Source organism: Lampris incognitus, chromosome 2, assembly GCF_029633865.1.
Source record: "Lampris incognitus isolate fLamInc1 chromosome 2, fLamInc1.hap2, whole genome shotgun sequence".
Taxonomy (NCBI): Eukaryota; Metazoa; Chordata; class Actinopteri; order Lampriformes; family Lampridae; genus Lampris; species Lampris incognitus.
Window position 1 is genome coordinate 7481866 of NC_079212.1, and position 18384 is coordinate 7500249.

The 18384-nt window shown below is 47.3% G+C and overlaps 2 protein-coding genes across 4 annotated transcripts in view; one reads left to right on the forward strand and one right to left on the reverse strand.

The window, feature by feature from the left end:
- The window catches only part of LOC130108512 (CTTNBP2 N-terminal-like protein), a 50315-nt gene extending 37859 nt beyond the window's left edge, over positions 1–12456 (forward strand). The window contains exons 4-6 of one of the 3 annotated variants that reach the window (XR_008809887.1): positions 3555–3662; positions 5855–7470; positions 7521–12456. Coding sequence is in view for 1 of the 3 variants with exons in the window: in XM_056275476.1 (XP_056131451.1) it covers positions 3555–3662; positions 5855–7156 (1410 nt within the window). In the remaining 2 variants the exon portion in view is untranslated. Of the gene's footprint in view, positions 1–3554; positions 3663–5854 lie in introns of all 3 variants that reach the window. The other 2 variants (XR_008809888.1, XM_056275476.1) reach the window with 2 other exon arrangements.
- Positions 12457–12574: 118 nt separating this feature from the next.
- capza1b (capping actin protein of muscle Z-line subunit alpha 1b) lies at positions 12575–17788 on the reverse strand. Its single transcript, XM_056275477.1, has 10 exons — positions 17736–17788; positions 16071–16134; positions 15902–15953; positions 15536–15599; positions 15219–15425; positions 15055–15134; positions 14763–14841; positions 14584–14655; positions 14352–14414; positions 12575–14085 (listed from the first exon to the last, which is right to left on the reverse strand). The coding sequence occupies exons 1-10, from the start codon at positions 17772–17774 to the stop codon at positions 13945–13947; spliced, it is 861 nt and encodes a 286-aa protein (XP_056131452.1). The 5' UTR covers positions 17775–17788; the 3' UTR covers positions 12575–13944.
- Between the last annotated feature and the right edge of the window lie 596 nt (positions 17789–18384).

Below are 18384 nucleotides of genomic sequence, written 5' to 3' on the forward strand. Positions count from 1 at the left end.
TGGGTGGGTCTTAATCTACCTGGGTGGGTCTTAATCTACCTGGGCGGGTCTTAATCTACCTGGGCGGGTCTTAATCTTCCTGGGCGGATCTTAATCTACCTGGGCGGATCTTAATCTACCTGGGTGGGTCTTAATCTTCCTGGGCGGATCTTAATCTTCCTGGGCGGGTCTTAATCTACCTGGGTGGGTCTTAATCTACCTGGGTGGGTCTTAATCTACCTGGGCGGATCTTAATCTACCTGGGCGGGTCTTAATCTACCTGGGCGGGTCTTAATCTTCCTGGGCGGGTCTTAATTTTCCTGGGCGGGTCTTAATCTGCCTGGGCGGGTCTTAATCTTCCTGGGTGGGTCTTAATCTACCTGGGCGGGTCTTAATCTTCCTGGGCGGGTCTTAATCTTCCTGGGCGGGTCTTAATCTTCCTGGGCGGGTCTTAATCTTCCTGGGCGGGTCTTAATCTACCTACCTGGGCGGGTCTTAATCTTCCTGGGTGGGTCTTAATCTTCCTGGGCGGGTCTTAATCTTCCTGGGCGGGTCTTAATCTTCCTGGGCGGGTTTTAATCTACCTGGGCGGGTCTTAATCTACCTGGGCGGGTCTTAATCTACCTACCTGGGCGGGTCTTAATCTACCTGGGCGGGTCTTAATCTACCTGGGTGGGTCTTAATCTACCTACCTGGGCGGGTCTTAATCTACCTGGGCGGGTCTTAATCTACGTGGGCGGGTCTTAATCTACGTGGGCGGGTCTTAATCTACCTACCTGGGCGGATCTTAATCTACCTGGGCGGGTCTTAATCTACCTGGGCGGGTCTTAATCTACCTACCTGGGCGGGTCTTAATCTACCTGGGTGGGTCTTAATCTACCTGGGTGGGTCTTAATCTACCTACCTGGGCGGGTCTTAATCTACGTGGGCGGGTCTTAATCTACGTGGGCGGGTCTTAATCTACCTACCTGGGCGGGTCTTAATCTACCTGGGCGGGTCTTAATCTACGTGGGCGGGTCTTAATCTACCTGGGCGGGTCTTAATCTACGTGGGCGGGTCTTAATCTACGTGGGCGGGTCTTAATCTACCTACGTGGGCGGGTCTTAATCTACCTACCTGGGCGGGTCTTAATCTACCTACCTGGGCGGGTCTTAATCTACCTGGGCGGGTCTTAATCTACCTACCTGGGCGGGTCTTAATCTACCTACGTGGGCGGGTCTTAATCTACCTACGTGGGCGGGTCTTAATCTACCTACCTGGGCGGGTCTTAATCTACCTGGGCGGGTCTTAATCTACCTGGGCGGGTCTTAATCTTCCTGGGCGGGTCTTAATCTACCTGGGCGGGTCTTAATCTTCCTGGGCGGGTCTTAATCTTCCTGGGCGGGTCTTAATCTACCTGGGCGGGTTTTAATCTACCTGGGCGGGTCTTAATCTACCTGGGCGGATCTTAATCTACCTGGGCGGGTCTTAATCTACCTACCTGGGCGGGTCTTAATCTACCTGGGCGGGTCTTAATCTACCTACCTGGGCGGGTCTTAATCTACCTGGGCGGGTCTTAATCTACCTGGGCGGGTCTTAATCTACGTGGGCGGGTCTTAATCTACCTGGGCGGGTCTTAATCTACCTGGGCGGGTCTTAATCTACCTGGGCGGGCCGACCAAGAGAGCCTATGTATGGGAAATGCTACAACATGCACACACACACACACACACACACACACACACATACTGATGGTTGCAGCATGCATATAGATGAAAACCGAGATGAAGAGAACGGTTTAAAAATTCCTGATTCCTGGGCGCCCAGGTAGCGTTGGCTGTCCATTCCGTTGCCACCGGCTCGGTCGGGCGTCCCTACAGACACAATCGGCCGTGTCCGCGGGTGGAAAGCCGGATGTGGGTGTGTGTCCTGGTCGCTGCACTAGCGCCTCCTCTGGTCGGTCAGGGTGCCTGTTCGGGGGGGGGGGGACTGGGGGGAGTAGCGTGATCCTCCCATGCGCTACGCCCCCCTGGTGAAACTCCTCACTGTCGGGTGAAAAGAAGCGGCTGGCGACTCCACGTGTATGGGAGGAGGCACGTGGTAGTCTGCAGCCCTCCCCGGATCGGCAGAGGGGGCGGAACCGGGACGGCTCGGAAGACCGGGGTAAGTGGCCAAGTACAATCCTGATTCCGGAATTCGGAGGCCAACTCGCTACTGCCCCGCCTCTCTGCCCAACCCGTGTGTTTGTTTCATACTGGGTCTTCCACCTATGTGTGTGTGTGTGTGTGTGTGAGACTCTCCATGCTGAAAACACTGTCGACTTGGCAAGGGGCAAACCTGCAGAAGGACCAGCAGCAGCAGCAGCAGCCACACCCAGGCATTAGAGAGAACATGAGGTTTAATCAGCGTAGCGCTGCAGGCCTGTGAGTTTATGGGAGTTGACCCTTGCAAGCCCACAGAGGGTTGATGTTATATGTTAACATGTACATGCCTGCCCCCCCCCCTTTCTCCTACCTCTGGTAAACTGCCGTTATGTACCACAAACGTGAGATGAGACTTTCTCTCAATCTGGATCCAAAATGGTGGAAGGAACTGCCGCCGTCCAGCAGCTGCTGACTCACTTCCTTCGAGAGAGACCAAAGTCTTTCCTCTTTACAGGCTGGAATTACCTTTATCCTTGAAAATGATCTCTGAGACCGTTTTTGTAAACTGTCTAGCGGCACTTTGCAGCTAATATGAACCATGTGGCACTACTATTGGTGTCAGCTTCCTATTACTATCGTGCCCATACAGACATACACGCACCCAGACGTGTCTTTGTCCACGTCTGCGTCCAAGTTTGTGTCCTGGTTTGATGGCTGGGAGAGCTCGGTCCGCCGCGTCCTGTGGGCCCAGGGACCACGGCACCGCCTGGAGGAAACGCCGAGGGCGGTCTGACAGGACGCGGAAGTGGGGCAGGCTAAGCTAACTGCTAGCCCGTGCAGGCCAGCAGTTCTGACGGTCATCCTGGCGTTCGCCCTCTTGGACATTGGAAAAATTTTATTTTTTTCATATGACGAGTAAATGTTCCCGATTACTTCAACTCCGTTACTGTCAGTGTCTCCTATTCTGTCCTCCTCCTCCCTGCCGTTGACATTTTATCCTCTTATCATGAAGACATGTCTACTATACTGATATGTGTCAGTTAAACCTACTGTGTATTGGGACTCTCCTCTTGATGATCTTGCACACACTTATGCAAAATACACTCACCGCAACATGTACTCTCTTGGCTATGTAGTACTATTAGTACATTGACATGACTACTACGTAGTCTCTATGATGCCAGTTGATAACGCTTGAATTTATCTGCTAATTGTTCTCATGAGTCTCTTTGGGAGCTCTGGCTCTGCTGTGCAGGTTTATTGGTGAAGATTCAAGGCTCAGTGGTAACAGAAGAGAAGCAGAATATCACTTCTCGTATAGGGGGGAAGAGAAAGTTATCTGTCTTTACAAACGTCAGGGCAATAATACATCTCAGCTTCACTCTCTGCAGAGCTGTTGGTGTCCAGAGTGTTGTGATCTGATGTGGTCTCTCCCCCCCCCCCCTTTGACAGATGATCGCCGACCTGCAGGTAGAGAAGAAACGGTGCACCCAGAACTTGGCGCAGAGTGATGATGTCACCTCGCTGTTGCAGGCGGAGAGAGAGGAACTGCTGCAGCAGGTGTGTATGATGTGCAAGAGAAAGTGGAACTGTTTGCTCATCGGATTTGTATTTGCATGTGTCTTTGGGTGTGTGTGTGTGTGTGTGTGTGTGTGTTTGTGTGGATATTGTATTTGTGCACAGCAAAGACAGCAAGCTCTGCAGAATCCTAGGTGGCTCAAAATTCCTCTTGCTGACAAGCGAGCACATCTGCGTGGAACAGGCTTCCCCCTTCCGTCCTCTGTTTCCCGCTCTGACCGCCGGCAGTGATTTAAAGCTCAGTGACAGAGCGGGCGAGCATCAGTGGAGCTCCATTGTGTAACTCAGTAGGGCGGAGAGGGTTTGGCCTGTTTGAGTATGCACACACACACACACACACTCGCGCACACACACAGTCGCACAGAGGGCTGTTCCATAGGAAGCAGAGAAGGAAGGGGCCATTGTTCAGTTTCCCAGCAGCGAGACTGGCTTCATGAGCACAGGAAAGCCCAAGATAATGACTGTCCTGGACTAACCCAAGGTCATCTCACACACACACACACACACACACACACACACACACACACACACACACACACACACACAGACAGGGGCCTTATGTAAGAGTGGCTTCCTGAGGGGTCCCTGTGTTTTGGAGAGAGTGTCAGCCAGTCAGTCGTCCTTTGGCTTTCCTGCCTCTGTGCTTGTCTTTTTTCCCCCCACAAGCTAAAGTCACATAGTAGATTATACACAGCTCCCTTTGTTACTCATCCCACTTTCTCAGCGACGCTCACCTTCCAGTGACCCTGATGCAAAGTCAAACGTTTTGAAAGTGTGTTATCGTTTATTAGCAATGATGCTGCTAATCCACTGTATATATAAGTGGTCCCCCCCCCCCCCCTGGAAACCATCAATGGTGTAGATGAGAGTGCTCAACAAACGAGGAGCGGATTCGGTTCTGAGTCATATCCGTAATGATGTTTAGCATACAAGTTTTTTTTTTTTTAAAGATAATATTGATCACTGAGAATAAGTGATATGTTCAGAGTAAGGGACTTTACCGGGGGGGGGGGGGGGAGAAAAGATATAACAATAGTATTGTTGTTCCCAGCTTGTTGTTCTGGGGACCAATTTGAGTGTGACACTACAGGAGTAAACTGGCTAGAGCTGAATGTAACGTTTATGGGAATAAAGACGTAAGTAAGCAAGTTCCAAGTGCTTTAACATCCATTCTGTATAGTTTAAGAAGAACAGAACAGAATGAAACATGGTTCCATTTATATATATATATATATATATATATATATATATATATATATATATATATATATATATATATATATATGAATAGCATTTCACACAACATATAAATCCAACCTCACTGCATCTCAGCGAGCCTCATTTAAATCTGAACTGTAGATGATGAAGCTGGTCATACAGAGGATTTGGCTGTTGATAAAACTTCAAATGAAAAACACGCAGATTTCAAAGGAATGAATGGATTTTTATCAGAAGTTCACCTATGTGGTGCCGCCGTTTACCTGAAGTGTACATTTGTAATTTAATTCGCAGGGGTGGAAAGCAAGGAATTACAATTACTCCCACTTGAGTAAATGTTTCCCGGTAAACGGCACTTTTCGAGTATGATAAAATCATAGCACGTTTGCTTTTGAGTGGGTTTATAATGAAGTAATCTGCGTCGCTGTTTTTATTTCAGCAACCGTTACGGAGTCGAAAAGAACGGCTAAAGCAAGAATTTGTTGGGTGTTTTTGAAGAGTTACATGGCCAAGTGAAATGTGGTTTGTTCACCGTGTGTTTATTTCCAGTAATATGGTGTGTTTCCACTAAAGACTATTTCCATAGTTTTTGAGTAACAGCTGTTTTTAGACACAAAAAGAACAAAAGTAACTCACAAAGTAATCAAGTAGTTTTTCACTAAGAAACTTATCTTGACTCCTTCCGTCAATCAGTCATCAATACTTGTACTCAAGTAAATTATCACTAAGGTAGCAGTACTTTTACTTAAGTATGAGTGTAAGTACTCTTTACACTCGTGAATTTGTACAAATAAGGGGGAAAAAAATCCCCAAACTACTTTGTCTGTGTTGTGGAGGAGCCATTTTTATGCTACAGCATGCCACTGGGAGTAAACAGTGCTATATCGCCCCCCGGTGGTCAAATATAGAAACTACCACTCTTGCTTTCTTACCTTGCTCTCTCTGTTTCGGTTTAGTTGGAGGTGGAGCGCTCAGCGGTTCGGAGGCTGGAGGAGGAGCAGGAGCGTGCAGTGAGCCAGGCTGAAGAGTCTCTGTCCCAGCAGCAGCAGCTGTCCTCCGCTTTGACCCTGGAGCTCCAGAAAGCAAGCAGCCAGGCCCTGGAGGAGGCGCAGAAGGTGGCCCAGCTCCACACCAGGCTGCAGGAGGAGAGCAGTGCCCTTGAGAGCCTCCAGGGAGTGCTGGAGGGAGAGAGGAGCCGGGTGGCCCAGCTGGAGGCTGGAGCCGAGAGGCAGCTGGCTGAGTTTGACATGGAGCGAGAGCAGCTGAAAGCCCGGATCAGGAAGGAGGAGGAGAGGAGCACTCAGCTGGAGAGACAGCTGGAGGAGCTGAGGAGGAAGCTGGAGGAACAGGAAGAGGCTAAGGAGGCTGTGAAGGAGGTGAAAGTGTTAGCTCCCAAGACGGCGGAAGCTGCAGCAGTGGCGGCGGTGTCCACTTCTGTTCAGACAGAGCCTGACAGCAAGGTTGGCGTCGCACCGAAAGCTGCCACAGTATCCAAACTCAACGGCCACCACACAGACTCCTCGCAAGATGGGAGAGGATCAGATAACGGAGGCGTCATGGAGAACGGGGGAGGAGCGACCTTACATTCTCCGCTCCATCCTCATCCTCACCCTCAATCCCCCTCGAGCACAGCGTCCTCCTCTCTCTCCTCCTCACCCATTTCCTCACCCGTTTTGGCCAAGCGTCTCAGCAGCCCCGGCTTCCACCAGTCCTCCTACCAGGCCGGAGTCAACCAGCGCTTCCAGGCCGCCAGGCATAAATTCCAGACGCAGGCCGAGCTGGAGCACCAGCAGCAGCATATTGGCTCGGCCCCGCTGTCGCCCCGAGATCTCTCCCCCACCGCCACTCCCACCCCACCTCCACCAGAGAACAGCACCGCCAAGCAGCTCGCCCGCAACACAGTCACTCAGGTGCTGTCTCGCTTCACCAGCCAGCAGGCTGGCATCAAGCTGGCCCCGATAAACAACTCCCCATTTGGGACAGACTACCGCAACCTGGCAGCGTCTCCTCCCGGGGGAAGGTCGCCGTCCTCTGGGCCTCTCTCCCCAGGAATTCGCTCTCCCCTCACCCCTCGATTGGAGAAGAGTCACCCACCACCGATTCCTCCAAAGAAGCCTGGAATGAGTCCGACACCAGGTTCCCCCAGCGCCTCCACCCGGGCCAGCGTCTTCCCAGAGCTAACTGGGAACTGTGGGCAAAGCAGCAATGGGCAAGAAGAGGCCAAGGAGCCTGACTTGTTGTTATCCTCCAGCAGCTAACAACCGGGGTCATCTAGGTGGGGTCAGCCCTACGTTCCCTCAGCCCTATGTTCCCTCAGCCCTGTGGGTGAGCTATCGAATAGGTTGGCTATCAGTTAAGGTTAGGTTAAGGTAAGCATCGGGTTAGGTAGAGGTTGAGTTTAAGTTAGGTTAGTCTAAGTTGAGGTAAGTTCAATGAATAGAGCTGAGGGAACAAAGACACACTCCCATCTAGGCTAGCATCTATGCGGGGCCAGCACTATGTTCCCTTAGCCCTATATTCCCTCAGCCCTGTCGGTTAGCTATCAAATAGATGAGCTATCGGTTAAAGTTAGGTTAAGGTAAACGTTAGTCAAAGGTTAGGTAGTGGTTGAGGTTAAGTCAGGTTAAGGTAAACGTTAGTCAAAGGTTAGGTAGTGGTTGAGGTTAAGTCAGGTTAAGGCAGGTTAGGTTAAGTTTAGGTAAGTTAAGTGAAATAGGGTTGAGGGAACATAGGTCTGAGGGAACATAGACACGCTCCCCATCTATGCTAGCAGGCTAGCAGCCAGATGCTAATGGGAAATCATCGAGAGTTTCAACATTATCTCTACTTAAAGGGAAAATACTCAATTAGCAGCCGTAATAATGGACAGTCTTTTGTGTTTTTCTGAAACGCTGTTGAAATTGTCTGCCGATGACATCACTGGTTAAAAATCCATCCATCGAGCCATCATCCAAACCGCTTATCCTGCTGTCTGGGTCGCGGGGACGCTGGAGCCTATCCCAGCAGTCATTGGGCGGCAGGCGGGGAGACACCCTGGACAGGCCGCCAGGCCATCACAGGGCCTGGTTAAAAATCCAACCATCCATCCATTATCCAAACCACTGATCCTGCTGTCAGGGTCATGGGATGCTGGAGCCTATCCCAGCAATCATTGAGTGGCAGGCAGGGAGACAGCCTGGACAGGCTGCCAGGCCATCACAGGGCCTGGTTAAAAATCCATCCATTATCCAAACCTCTGATCCTGCTGTCAGGGTCATGGGATGCTGGAGCCTATCCCAGCAGTCACTGGGCGGCAGGCAGGGAGACACCCTGGACAGGCCGCCAGGCCATCACAGGGCAAGGAATGGACGTCCACCAACAGTCCACCTGCAGTCACCAACCTCATTTCAGCCAGAGGAAAAAAAGAAAAAAAGAAAACTTACTTCCTGGTTTGCTAATTGCCTGCAGTTTATAAGAAAATGGAAATGTTAACATCACATAAAGGTTCATAATGTCGCGTTGTGATTAATAATTTTCTCATATGACGCAGCCTATCGACGAACCAGGAAGTAAGTTTCCACACTGGCTCGTTAGAGACACAGAAGGCTGCTCAGTACTATGGATCATGCTAACAGCGTTATACCCATTTTATACACACGTGGAGTATGTTGAAAATCCGGATTGTTTCTGTTTAACGGAATGATAACGGCGTTTTCGCACGTTTTAGCCCACCTACTACAAATCACATATTAACGCCTGCCATTTTCCAAAGCATACCGTAATTTAGATTTTGTTTGTTTGTTGTTGCTTCATTTCAGGCAGGTTCCATTCATTCCGGTACGATATGAAAATCAACTAGTCGAGCGGTTAGTGATGTCGCCTTGTGGTATCGAATCCCGCACCGGGCAACAAAATAACCGGTTACATCGGTGGCAGCGGTGGGATCCGGAAGTGTGCAGATCCTCAGAAGTCTCTTCGGAGCGCGGGAATAACAAAGCGCGAGGGCGCGCTTCCGGGAGAGGGTGACGACTGTAAACTACTCATAAGACACGTTAGCCCCTAGCTAACGGGTCTGACCCTTTAGCCGAGCGGTTAGTGATGTCGCCTTGTGGTGCAGCACACCCAGTATCGAATCCCGCACCGGGCAAGAAAATAACCGGTTACACTAGTAACGACCACGAATGAATAGACTCGCTAGCTAGCCCTTGGCTAATGGGTCGGGCCCCTTTGGTCGACTGATTGGCGCAGTCGCCCCTCGGCTGCCCCCTGGATTCCCTACAGTGCTTTCATCGGCATTATCTCACAACGATAATGTAACTTTTACAAAGAAAGTAAAGGTGGCTTTAATGGTCACTGTTGATGGATTAACCGTCTCAAGAAAGTGTCAAGTCTCTTCAAAGCAGATTTTCATCCTGTAATGAAATGAACGGAAACCAATGGCTGCCTGGAAAGTAAAAAAAAAGAAAATGTAAACTACTAATAAGACCCACTGGCCGATCGACTAGAGGGTCTATGCTTTTAGTCGAGCGGTTAGTGACGTCGCCTTGTGATGCAGTACAGCTCGTATCGAATCCCGCACCGGGCAAGAAAATAACCGGTTAGTGATGTCGCCTTGTGGCCTTGACATCACTAGCCGCTCGACTAAAGGGTCAGACCCCCTAGTCGATCGGCCAAGTGGGCCTTAGTAGTAGTTTACAAAAAGATTTAAAACATACTGTAGTGACATGAAATGTCAAGTCAATTTTATTTGTATAGCCCAATATCACAAATTTCCAATTTGTCTCAAGGGGCTTTGCAGCAGCAACACAACACCCTGTCCTTAGACCCTATTTGAGTTATAATGGGCTAAATCGTAAAAATACCGATGTGATCCTTTTAACAAGCCATTAACAGGCTCAAGCCTTCTAAACCCCCCCCCTCTCTCTTTCTTAGAACAGGTTGAATAAGATATCAACGCCTCAGGACTTCTCAAGAGTCAAAAAGTGTCCAAGAATCTTGAAACAAGGCAGAACAATCGCTCCGCTAAGATTACAATCCCAGCCGGAACAACTGACTCGAGAACACTTTTGTAGCACATTACTTTCACTTGTTTTCAAGCGCAGCTCATTTAAACCCACTGCCAGTTTTCTTTCAGTAAGACACCTTGAGATTTTACAACTCCAATGCCGGATGAAAAGACTTGCTAAAATGAAACGCCATTTTGAAAGTTGTAATGACCACGGATGACTAGACTCGCTAGCCCTTGGCTAACGGGTCGGACCCAAATTTATGCCCCTTTTCCCACTATATATGGTCCCGGCTCAGCTCGATTCGACTCGTCCTTTTTTCGTTTTCCATGACTGGGAAGTGCCGGCGTTTTGGTAACCGTTACCACTGTTCTGGTACCACCTTTGTCGGGGTTCCGAAAAAACTGGAGCGGGCACCAAATTCAATGCAGACCTCTGATTGGTCAGAGAAACGCGTCACTGCGTCATCAGTGCGCGCATGGGATCTCACCCGGCATTTTTGAATACCGAAGCGGAGGTATCTTAAAAGTACATTTTGAAATAAAAAAAAAAAGTAAATGGCGAGCCAAAAAGCCACGTGGTCTGTCGTGGAGGTACAGACGTTACAGTATCCCCTCAATATCCGCCATTGTTCTTGTTTGTTCTTACGATGGTCGCGTTGAAGATGACATCACAGCCGGTTCACCGGGCGTCGCTATGACGACCAGTTACACTGAGGGGGGGGGTAGTACTGTTACGCTAATGGAAAACGGCACGGTACCGTGCAGTGGAAAAGGGGCATATAGTTGGGTTGGTTAACGTGGTGCGGGAGACACGGGTTCGCGTCCCGGCTGCGGCGGTTCCCGGCAGCCCCCCCCCCCCCCCGAGTTCGCTACATTGGTGTCAGAAGTGTGGCGTGTTTGTTCCTGGTGTAAACTACTAATAAGACACGTTAGCCCCCTAGCTAACGGGTGTGACCCTTTAGCCGAGCGGTTTGTGATGTCGCCTTATGGTGCAGTACACCCCGTATCGAATCCCGCACCGGGCAACAAAATAACCGGTTACATTGGTTGGCACCTAAATTAGCCGCTGTGCTAATAAACGGCTCTTCCTCAAACCGCGTCAGTAGCGCCAGCATCCGCTGTCACATGACGTCAGAGGTGGATGGATTTGGCTCACACACGCTTGCGTTTAACAGGCTATGTTTCACCCCTACCTCTGTGTGGCTACCTAGCAAAACGGAACACTGTTCTTTCTAAATCAAATGTAGTATACTCTAGATGATTTTATTTGACTTTATATGATTTCTATTGTAAACTACTAATAAGACACGTTAGCCCCAAACTAGCAAGTCTAACCCTTTAGTCGAGCGGTTAGTGACGTCGCCTTGTGGCGCAGTACACGTCGTATCGAATCCCGCACCGGGCAACAAAATAACCGGTTTACATTGTTCACTTTAATCAAGTCTATTCTTTTACACACGCGTCTGTATGTCTGAGCTGCTGTCTCGGCTGTTAACAGATGTTTTTTTTTTAATATTTCATCTCCACCGGAACGTGACGATATTGATCCGTCACGTGTCGGCCCTGCGATAATGACGCGGCAGAGAGAAACACGTGGGAAGGAAGGGGAGCTGGCGGGACTGAACTGAAATGCCGGTTGGGATTTCAAAGTGCCCACGCGACATCCTCCTTTTTCAGATGATGCTGAAACCCAAGTGTTGGGTGGAGGCACTGCAGCTTCCTGAGAGGCGATAGAAAGACTTGATGCAGAAGCAAGCTGTGTGCTGCAGCAGGTAGAAAACAAATGAAAGTAGGGTGTAGACAATGTAGATTTAGCTGACACTGTTTCAAGTTAAAATAGTTTCCAGTAGCCCGGAACCGGTGTCTGCTTTCCCAGTAAACCCTTATCCAGTCCCTGCACAGCTGGGCGAGTAGCTGGAAAACCAGAAACGTGATCACTACATTTTGTTGTAAATAATTTTAAGTCCTATAACATTTTTTAAGGGTCTCACTGCATGACGTGAAAAGAAAAAGGGAAGAAGTCACAGGTACACTGAATGCTCAGAAGGGAAAGTACACCTTGCACTACATGACTGTAAGAGGATTCGCCAGTATCAAGTACACACACACACACACGCTGTTTATTCAGGGAAATGGCATTTCTGAATCCTCCAACCTTAAAGGGACCAAATGTTAATGTGATAATCATTTTTGGTGATCCACGAGTCTTTCTCTGGCAGTAAAGCTTGTACTACTAAACAAAAACACAGCACGCGGACTAAGGCTGGACTCTTACTGTATTTTCTCTCCATTTTCTAACAAACAGCAGTCCTGCTTTCAGCGTTTTGCTTTAGTCAGATATGCTCTGTAGCTTAGGCTCCAGAGGGTTGTCTTTATTTGATTTTGTAAGATGGCCGCTTACCAGGCATTAAACTGCAGTTCTGGTTAAATACCAAGTAGATATTGATATTTGTACCATTTATTCCTACTGGTTACACAAACCATAGCTTGCCCATGTAGACGCCTACAACCATGCACATGTTGAATTTGCATTTTCTGCTGTGATGCTGAATAAACGTCCCATGTCTTAGAGTTTGCATCATCTATTTTCTTTCTTTCTGGTAAATCTTATGTTTTAACTGGTTACCCTCTGAATCCTGTACAATCAGGGTTGTGTATGATTGCAATAAAGGGGGGGAAAGACAAAATGGCCAAGATGATCAATCCATTTATTCGTACAACAGAATGGGGCAGTACAGTACCGAACTGATCAGCGCACAATTGTAGTAGTGTGAGGGTTGAACAAAGCACATATAGCTAACAGGTAACTGACCCAGAATCAGCCTAATAAGCAAGTGTGTAACAGACAATCTGGCATTCCACCTAACCCAGCAAAAACCACTTTGTGCTCACTTGGCATTGACTGAACCACAAGAGACAGTTTGTGTGTGATATCTTAAGACTCAACACAAAACCAGCGTATTAAAATATAGATTTGCATACATGGGGGAGGGGTGTGTGTGTGGGGGGGGCTTCTTTACCATAGGAAAGAGATTTTGGCAAATAAATCTTGGTTAATAGGTAAATGTTTCCCTTCCACAAAGGAAAAGCTATACAGCAATGGAGGCTATGTTTTCCAGGTAAGAGAGGAGAGAATGGCCTGTGGATTCTGAAGCAGAGGAGCTGTGTCGCATTTGTCTTCATAGTTTTCTTGAGTGTGGACAGATGTCGAAGCAGTACAACAGAAGACAAGTTAACTTTCCCTCTGCTCTGACAAACACCAGCATACATAAACCTACAGTGCAGGAACAGAGCTATGTTGCAGATCATGCTACCCCTGTAATTCAACAGCAATACTGTCAGATTCATTAGCATAGCTGAGATCCATCATAATAACGTCATGATAAGCTTCGAACACCTTTAAGACAGATGACTGGAAACTGCGTCATCGTTGTCCTGATATTTTTTATTCACGATTTTCCAATTGCATTACAGCTGTGAACTGAATTTGTGAAATATATTCAGATGTCAACAGCAAACTTTTTTTTTGTCAGAAAAAAACCTGGTTTATAATGATGTGCTTACAATTGCTGTTAACAGCTGCCCTGTAAAATCCTGATTCTTGTCCAAATGTTTCTGAAATGTAAGCTGTCTCCACCTTGATGTGATCGTGGATCTGCATGAGGATGGATAAGCAAAAGACCTTCTGAAGGATAACGACAATCAAATCTGAGCAGATCGGTGATCCCTTCAATAGCTAAAAAGAGCGCTAACCCTCTGACGTAGCAGTCCAGAGCAAAGCCCTGCACATTGACCCTGTACAACTCTCCTGTATGCAAGATCCAGAAGGAACCCTCCCCAAACCACAATGTCCTCCAAAACCACAGCTTCCTTATAGCAGATGGATACCTGTGCTTAACAGACTGTCAATCTTCAACTTTGCTTTTTTGTTTATTTAGTTTTTAATATATTCCTTGCCCCATACTGATATAGATATGCTTTGGTTAGTCCTTGCACATATATAGGTGGATTGTTGGCCTTGTGGCGCGTGCACCTCTCTGGCCAGTCCCTGTCCTTTCTCTAGGCATTCTGCATCTCCTTGCCGATCTTGTAGCTGAGGATCTTGTTCCAGTCGATCTTGGTGCGTGTGACGGGCAGCTGGCGACGCAGGGCCTTGAAGGTGGTGTCAGACATGGTTTGGTAGTTCTCACTGATGGCGGTCTTAAGATAAGAGAGCAAAGTAACAAGTTAAGCTAGTGTCTTGATGCATGCTCAATAACACAGGTAAGGAAATCAAATAAGGTTGAATCAGTTCATCTGGATACAACCTTTATTGACAGAACTGATTCAACCTTCTTTTAAGCTAGTAGTGCTCTGACCTGTTTAACCCTGTTCAAAAATGCTTATTCACAGGTCTGCTTCTGTAAAATTGTTTACTTTATCTTTTTTAAGAACTTAAATATTGTGGGACTTGTTAAACAACTTACCTGATAGTCATTTTCCGCATTTTCGATGATGTCAATGAATTCCTTGGCAGTCTGGCTTTCATTCTATTTCAAAAGCATGGAATCAATCCCTTTGTTGTCACTGGGTTTCACATATGAACACCACTGCATTTGACTTGAGCTATCCCACCTTGTCTAGCACTAGATTACAGAGTGATGTAAAATGGTGTTCACTGTTTGTTTGTGTGAAATGTCAACAGTCTTGCCCACTCACAGTCACTGGTATTGAATCCTCCACTTCTTTATGGCTAACCAGCTGCACATTACCATCTTCATAATAGTGCACCTTGAGATAAGGAACAATTTAATTAGTAAACCAGCGTTCATCAATATAAAATGTTAATGACATATCATAATCACATACTACGTCCGAGTACATGTAGAATCATTCACCTGGATTTTCAACACTCCTACCACCTGAGCAGTGGACTGACCGAGGGTAAGTTTCCACTCGGACCTACAGCGACCGTTCCTATGTTGAAGAAATGAAAAGTAGTTTAGTATTACAATTATAAATCATGGAATCAGCAGTTTAAGCAATGTGAACACCAATTATTTCTTTTTACCCCTTTCACCTTTGTGATAGAGGTAAAATAAATAATTCTCCACGTACACTCAACCCTTTAACTCATCTGTACATTCAGATCTATCAACGAGCGGTAATTATCGGGGGAAACACTTTTACCAGAAGTTTTTGGGCTGAAACTGATGTCCCTCGATGCAGGCAATGATCGTCTGCTGGCCATCAACTGTTTTCCCATAAACCTGCAACAAACGGAAAACGTAGCTAAAAAGTCTAAATTCTACTGTCACACTGTTTGCAGTTGTGTGGGTTTGTGTGAGTATTACCGTGCAGACTCCACTTGGGTAGTGCTCTTTGACATAGGCACTCAGGGCAGTATCACAGGCATCTCTCCAGGGTCTCAGGGCTGTCTCTCCTTCACACGGCTGTACATCGCTCACCTCTTTCCTCAGGTGGTCAAAGCGGAACGACACATGGTTGCGGGGGTCCAAGAAACGTCCCTGACCCAAGTCACCATGCTCCGTGATCAGAACCTTAAGAAGGTACAAGGGAGAGAGAAAGGTCTGACACTAGCTCCTTTGCATAAAATTAAAGTGAGGAAAAAAACAAAACAAACAAAAACCTAAACAAGAATGAGACATACCGGTTCTTCATAGCCCTCTAGTTTGGCAGGGGTGAACTGATCCATGTTGTACTGCGCAAAGGAGCTAGGCGAATAAGATAAGACTCTTAGCTGTGACTAGTATTAATACAATGGCAGCTGGGTAACTATTCCTACTGAACATTTTGAAAAACAAGCAAATATATGTTTCACTGCCAGATCAGCAATAAACCTGAAGCCTAAATAAAGGGTGCTTTGCAATGAGAAGGACTGGATATTAAATGTAGCTGACTGTGAGAATCCTCACCAATCACTCCCATCAGTATGGAGCAGCTGCTTGTTAAATTGCTAGTGCAGACCTATATAAGTATGGGATTGTAGGAAGTCGGAAGAAATCAAGATACTCACTGTGACGCACCCTCCCTGAGGAGGTTGTCATTGTTGAGGAGGAGCCGCACATCTGACAACAGCCAAAAAACAAAATCAATCATAAATCTGTTATTAGGGCACCCCTAAAGCCAAAACATTGTAAAAACACATTATTAATGGCAGGATGTTCAAGAAAGCTGCTTCTCACCATTGAATACTTCATTGAACTCTCCCGGGGGGGCATGAGTTACAAAGTTAGCTGCTATGCGGACCTGCAGAAAGCAAACGGAATGTGGTTAATTGAGTTAGGCATTCTAAGTAAGATTTTTCAATCCAAATTTGCCAATGATGAGAGGTGTACGCTGGGCAACTTTTTTCTCCTTTAACAAAAAGATTTGAATGGATAAGGAAAGTTGATGTTTCGTTCGCTCATTACTGATTATGGTTTTAACTTTCACTGCAATACATTCCAACTTTGCAATGAACACTGGGACTTTTTAAAATCTCATTACATTGTGCAATACATTGTACATGGCTACAAATCTACCATCTTTTCATGATAGCTCAACACCTTAAAGACGGTACTTGCAGATAATTTATTACCATAAACTTGACACTGCAATGGGCTACTGTTACCAGTAAAAAAAACCCATCAAACTCCTCTGCAAAAAGCAAACAAATAAAGAAATTAGGAACTTGGCTATTTTACATGTGTGAGGAACACCAAAATGTATACACTGTCACTTAGCTTGCAAATTTTGCTGTTTTGAAGGAAACATTTTAACCCCCCCCCCGAAACTTACCAAAATCAAGAGTTCCTACCATTTCGCTTTGAAAGCTTTTTAACAAAAGAACCTAACACCAAAATATAATCTAAAACTTCAGTTCATATTGCTTTCTGTCAAATATGCAAACCTTGCAGTTAAGCCTGGAGTTGTTCCATCAGCAATAAACTGAAGACCAGAGTGTGTTCCAACATTATTCAAATACCACCACGTCTGTTCTAAATTTTAAAAAACTTATTTCAATTTAAACAGCTACGTATTAAACTCATGTTCATAGTGCCATAAAACCGTTATTGATTTCTCTCCTTCGGTGCAGACCCCGCGCCTGGATTAGAGTTCAACACTCTGGCCAACCTCCTCCTTCTAGCTTCAGTATGGTGTTGTTCACGTTTAGGCTCCATCCAAATTCTCAGAGACGATAGAAATAACACATGCATTCCACTGTAGGCATTATTTTGGTTTATTTCTAATTAAACAACTCAACAGCAGCAACCCCCCCCCCCCGTTACTCTTTGGAAAGTCTTATTAGCGGTCAGCAGAGCTTCGCTGCGACTAATAAATGGCAAAGTCTCCCTCCCACTGATATTGAGAAAGGTATCACTATCAGGCTTCATCTAACAGATTTTAGGCACCCTCGCGCCGTCCTCGGGCCATGTGAGGCTGCAACTGAATCTGTTTGACCCAGAAAGGCAGTGCAATGAAGCCACGTTAGCTTTAGCGACGGCAACGTAAAAGAGAACAGCACTAGCTAAAACTACCACCATCCCACATGCGCGCTGGACCATAAACCGCACAATCTGCACTGCGGGGACATTCGTGCGTTAGACGTTTACGACGCAAGATTGCTCTGGCATAACCAACTTTAGCCACGACAACTTGTTTCCGCTACTTAACTTGAAACCGTTAGCTAGCGTTTGCCAGAGGCTAGCAGACGATGAGCTAAAATAAAACAACACAAGTTCGGCACGTAGCGGAGGGACTGGTATTATCCACATCCGCCGTGTATCCTCTGCGATATGCGGCAACCGATAATAATGTCGGAAACAGATGATTCACATTCGGCGAAAAAAATAAAATAATATTGAAACCTTCTCGTCGTCTGACAGCGGCTCCTCGAAGTCAGCCATCTTGGCTCTCGTTGACCCCACCCACCACAGCTGACTGAGACGAACAATGACCCCGCCCACTATGTCTGACTGACAGGAACAATGGCCCCGCCCATTATATCTGACTGATAGGAACAATGACCCCTCCCACCACGCCCGACTCAGAGGAACGGCGACTCCACCCACCACGTCTGACTGCCAGGAACGATGGCCCCGCCCACCACATCTGACTGCCAGGAACGATGGCCCCGCCCACCACGTCTGACTGAGATGAACAGCGACTCCGCCCACCACGTCTGACTGCCAGGAACGATGGCCCCGCCCACCACGTCCGACTGAGAGGAACAGCGACTCCGCCCACCACGTCTGACTGACAGGAACGACGGCCCCGCCCACCACGGCTGACTGACAGGAACAGGGCGTCGGTGCCAGTTTTCGTTCATGTGTTAGAAATGATCCCCGCGAACCTGAGAGCAGGATGAGCGGTTCGGATCATGGATGGATCATGGACGAGTACTCTCAGTTTAACCGGTGGGCGGTAACGAAGTACATTTGCTTGACTACTGTACTCAAGTACATTTGTCGAGTATCTGCGCTTTACTCGAGTACACATTTTTTCTGGGAAACCTGT

Excerpts from the sequence above, each read along its gene's own strand:
- capza1b (XM_056275477.1), bottom strand. The coding sequence starts at position 17,774 with ATGGCTGACTTCGAGGAGCCGCTGTCAGACGACGAGAAG. Across the intron at positions 16,135-17,735 it reads CGCTGTCAGACGACGAGAAG|GTCCGCATAGCAGCTAACTT; the intron begins GTTTCAATATTA and ends TGCTTTCTGCAG. Across the intron at positions 14,415-14,583 it reads AGGATTCAATACCAGTGACT|AATGAAAGCCAGACTGCCAA; the intron begins GTGAGTGGGCAA and ends CTTTTGAAATAG.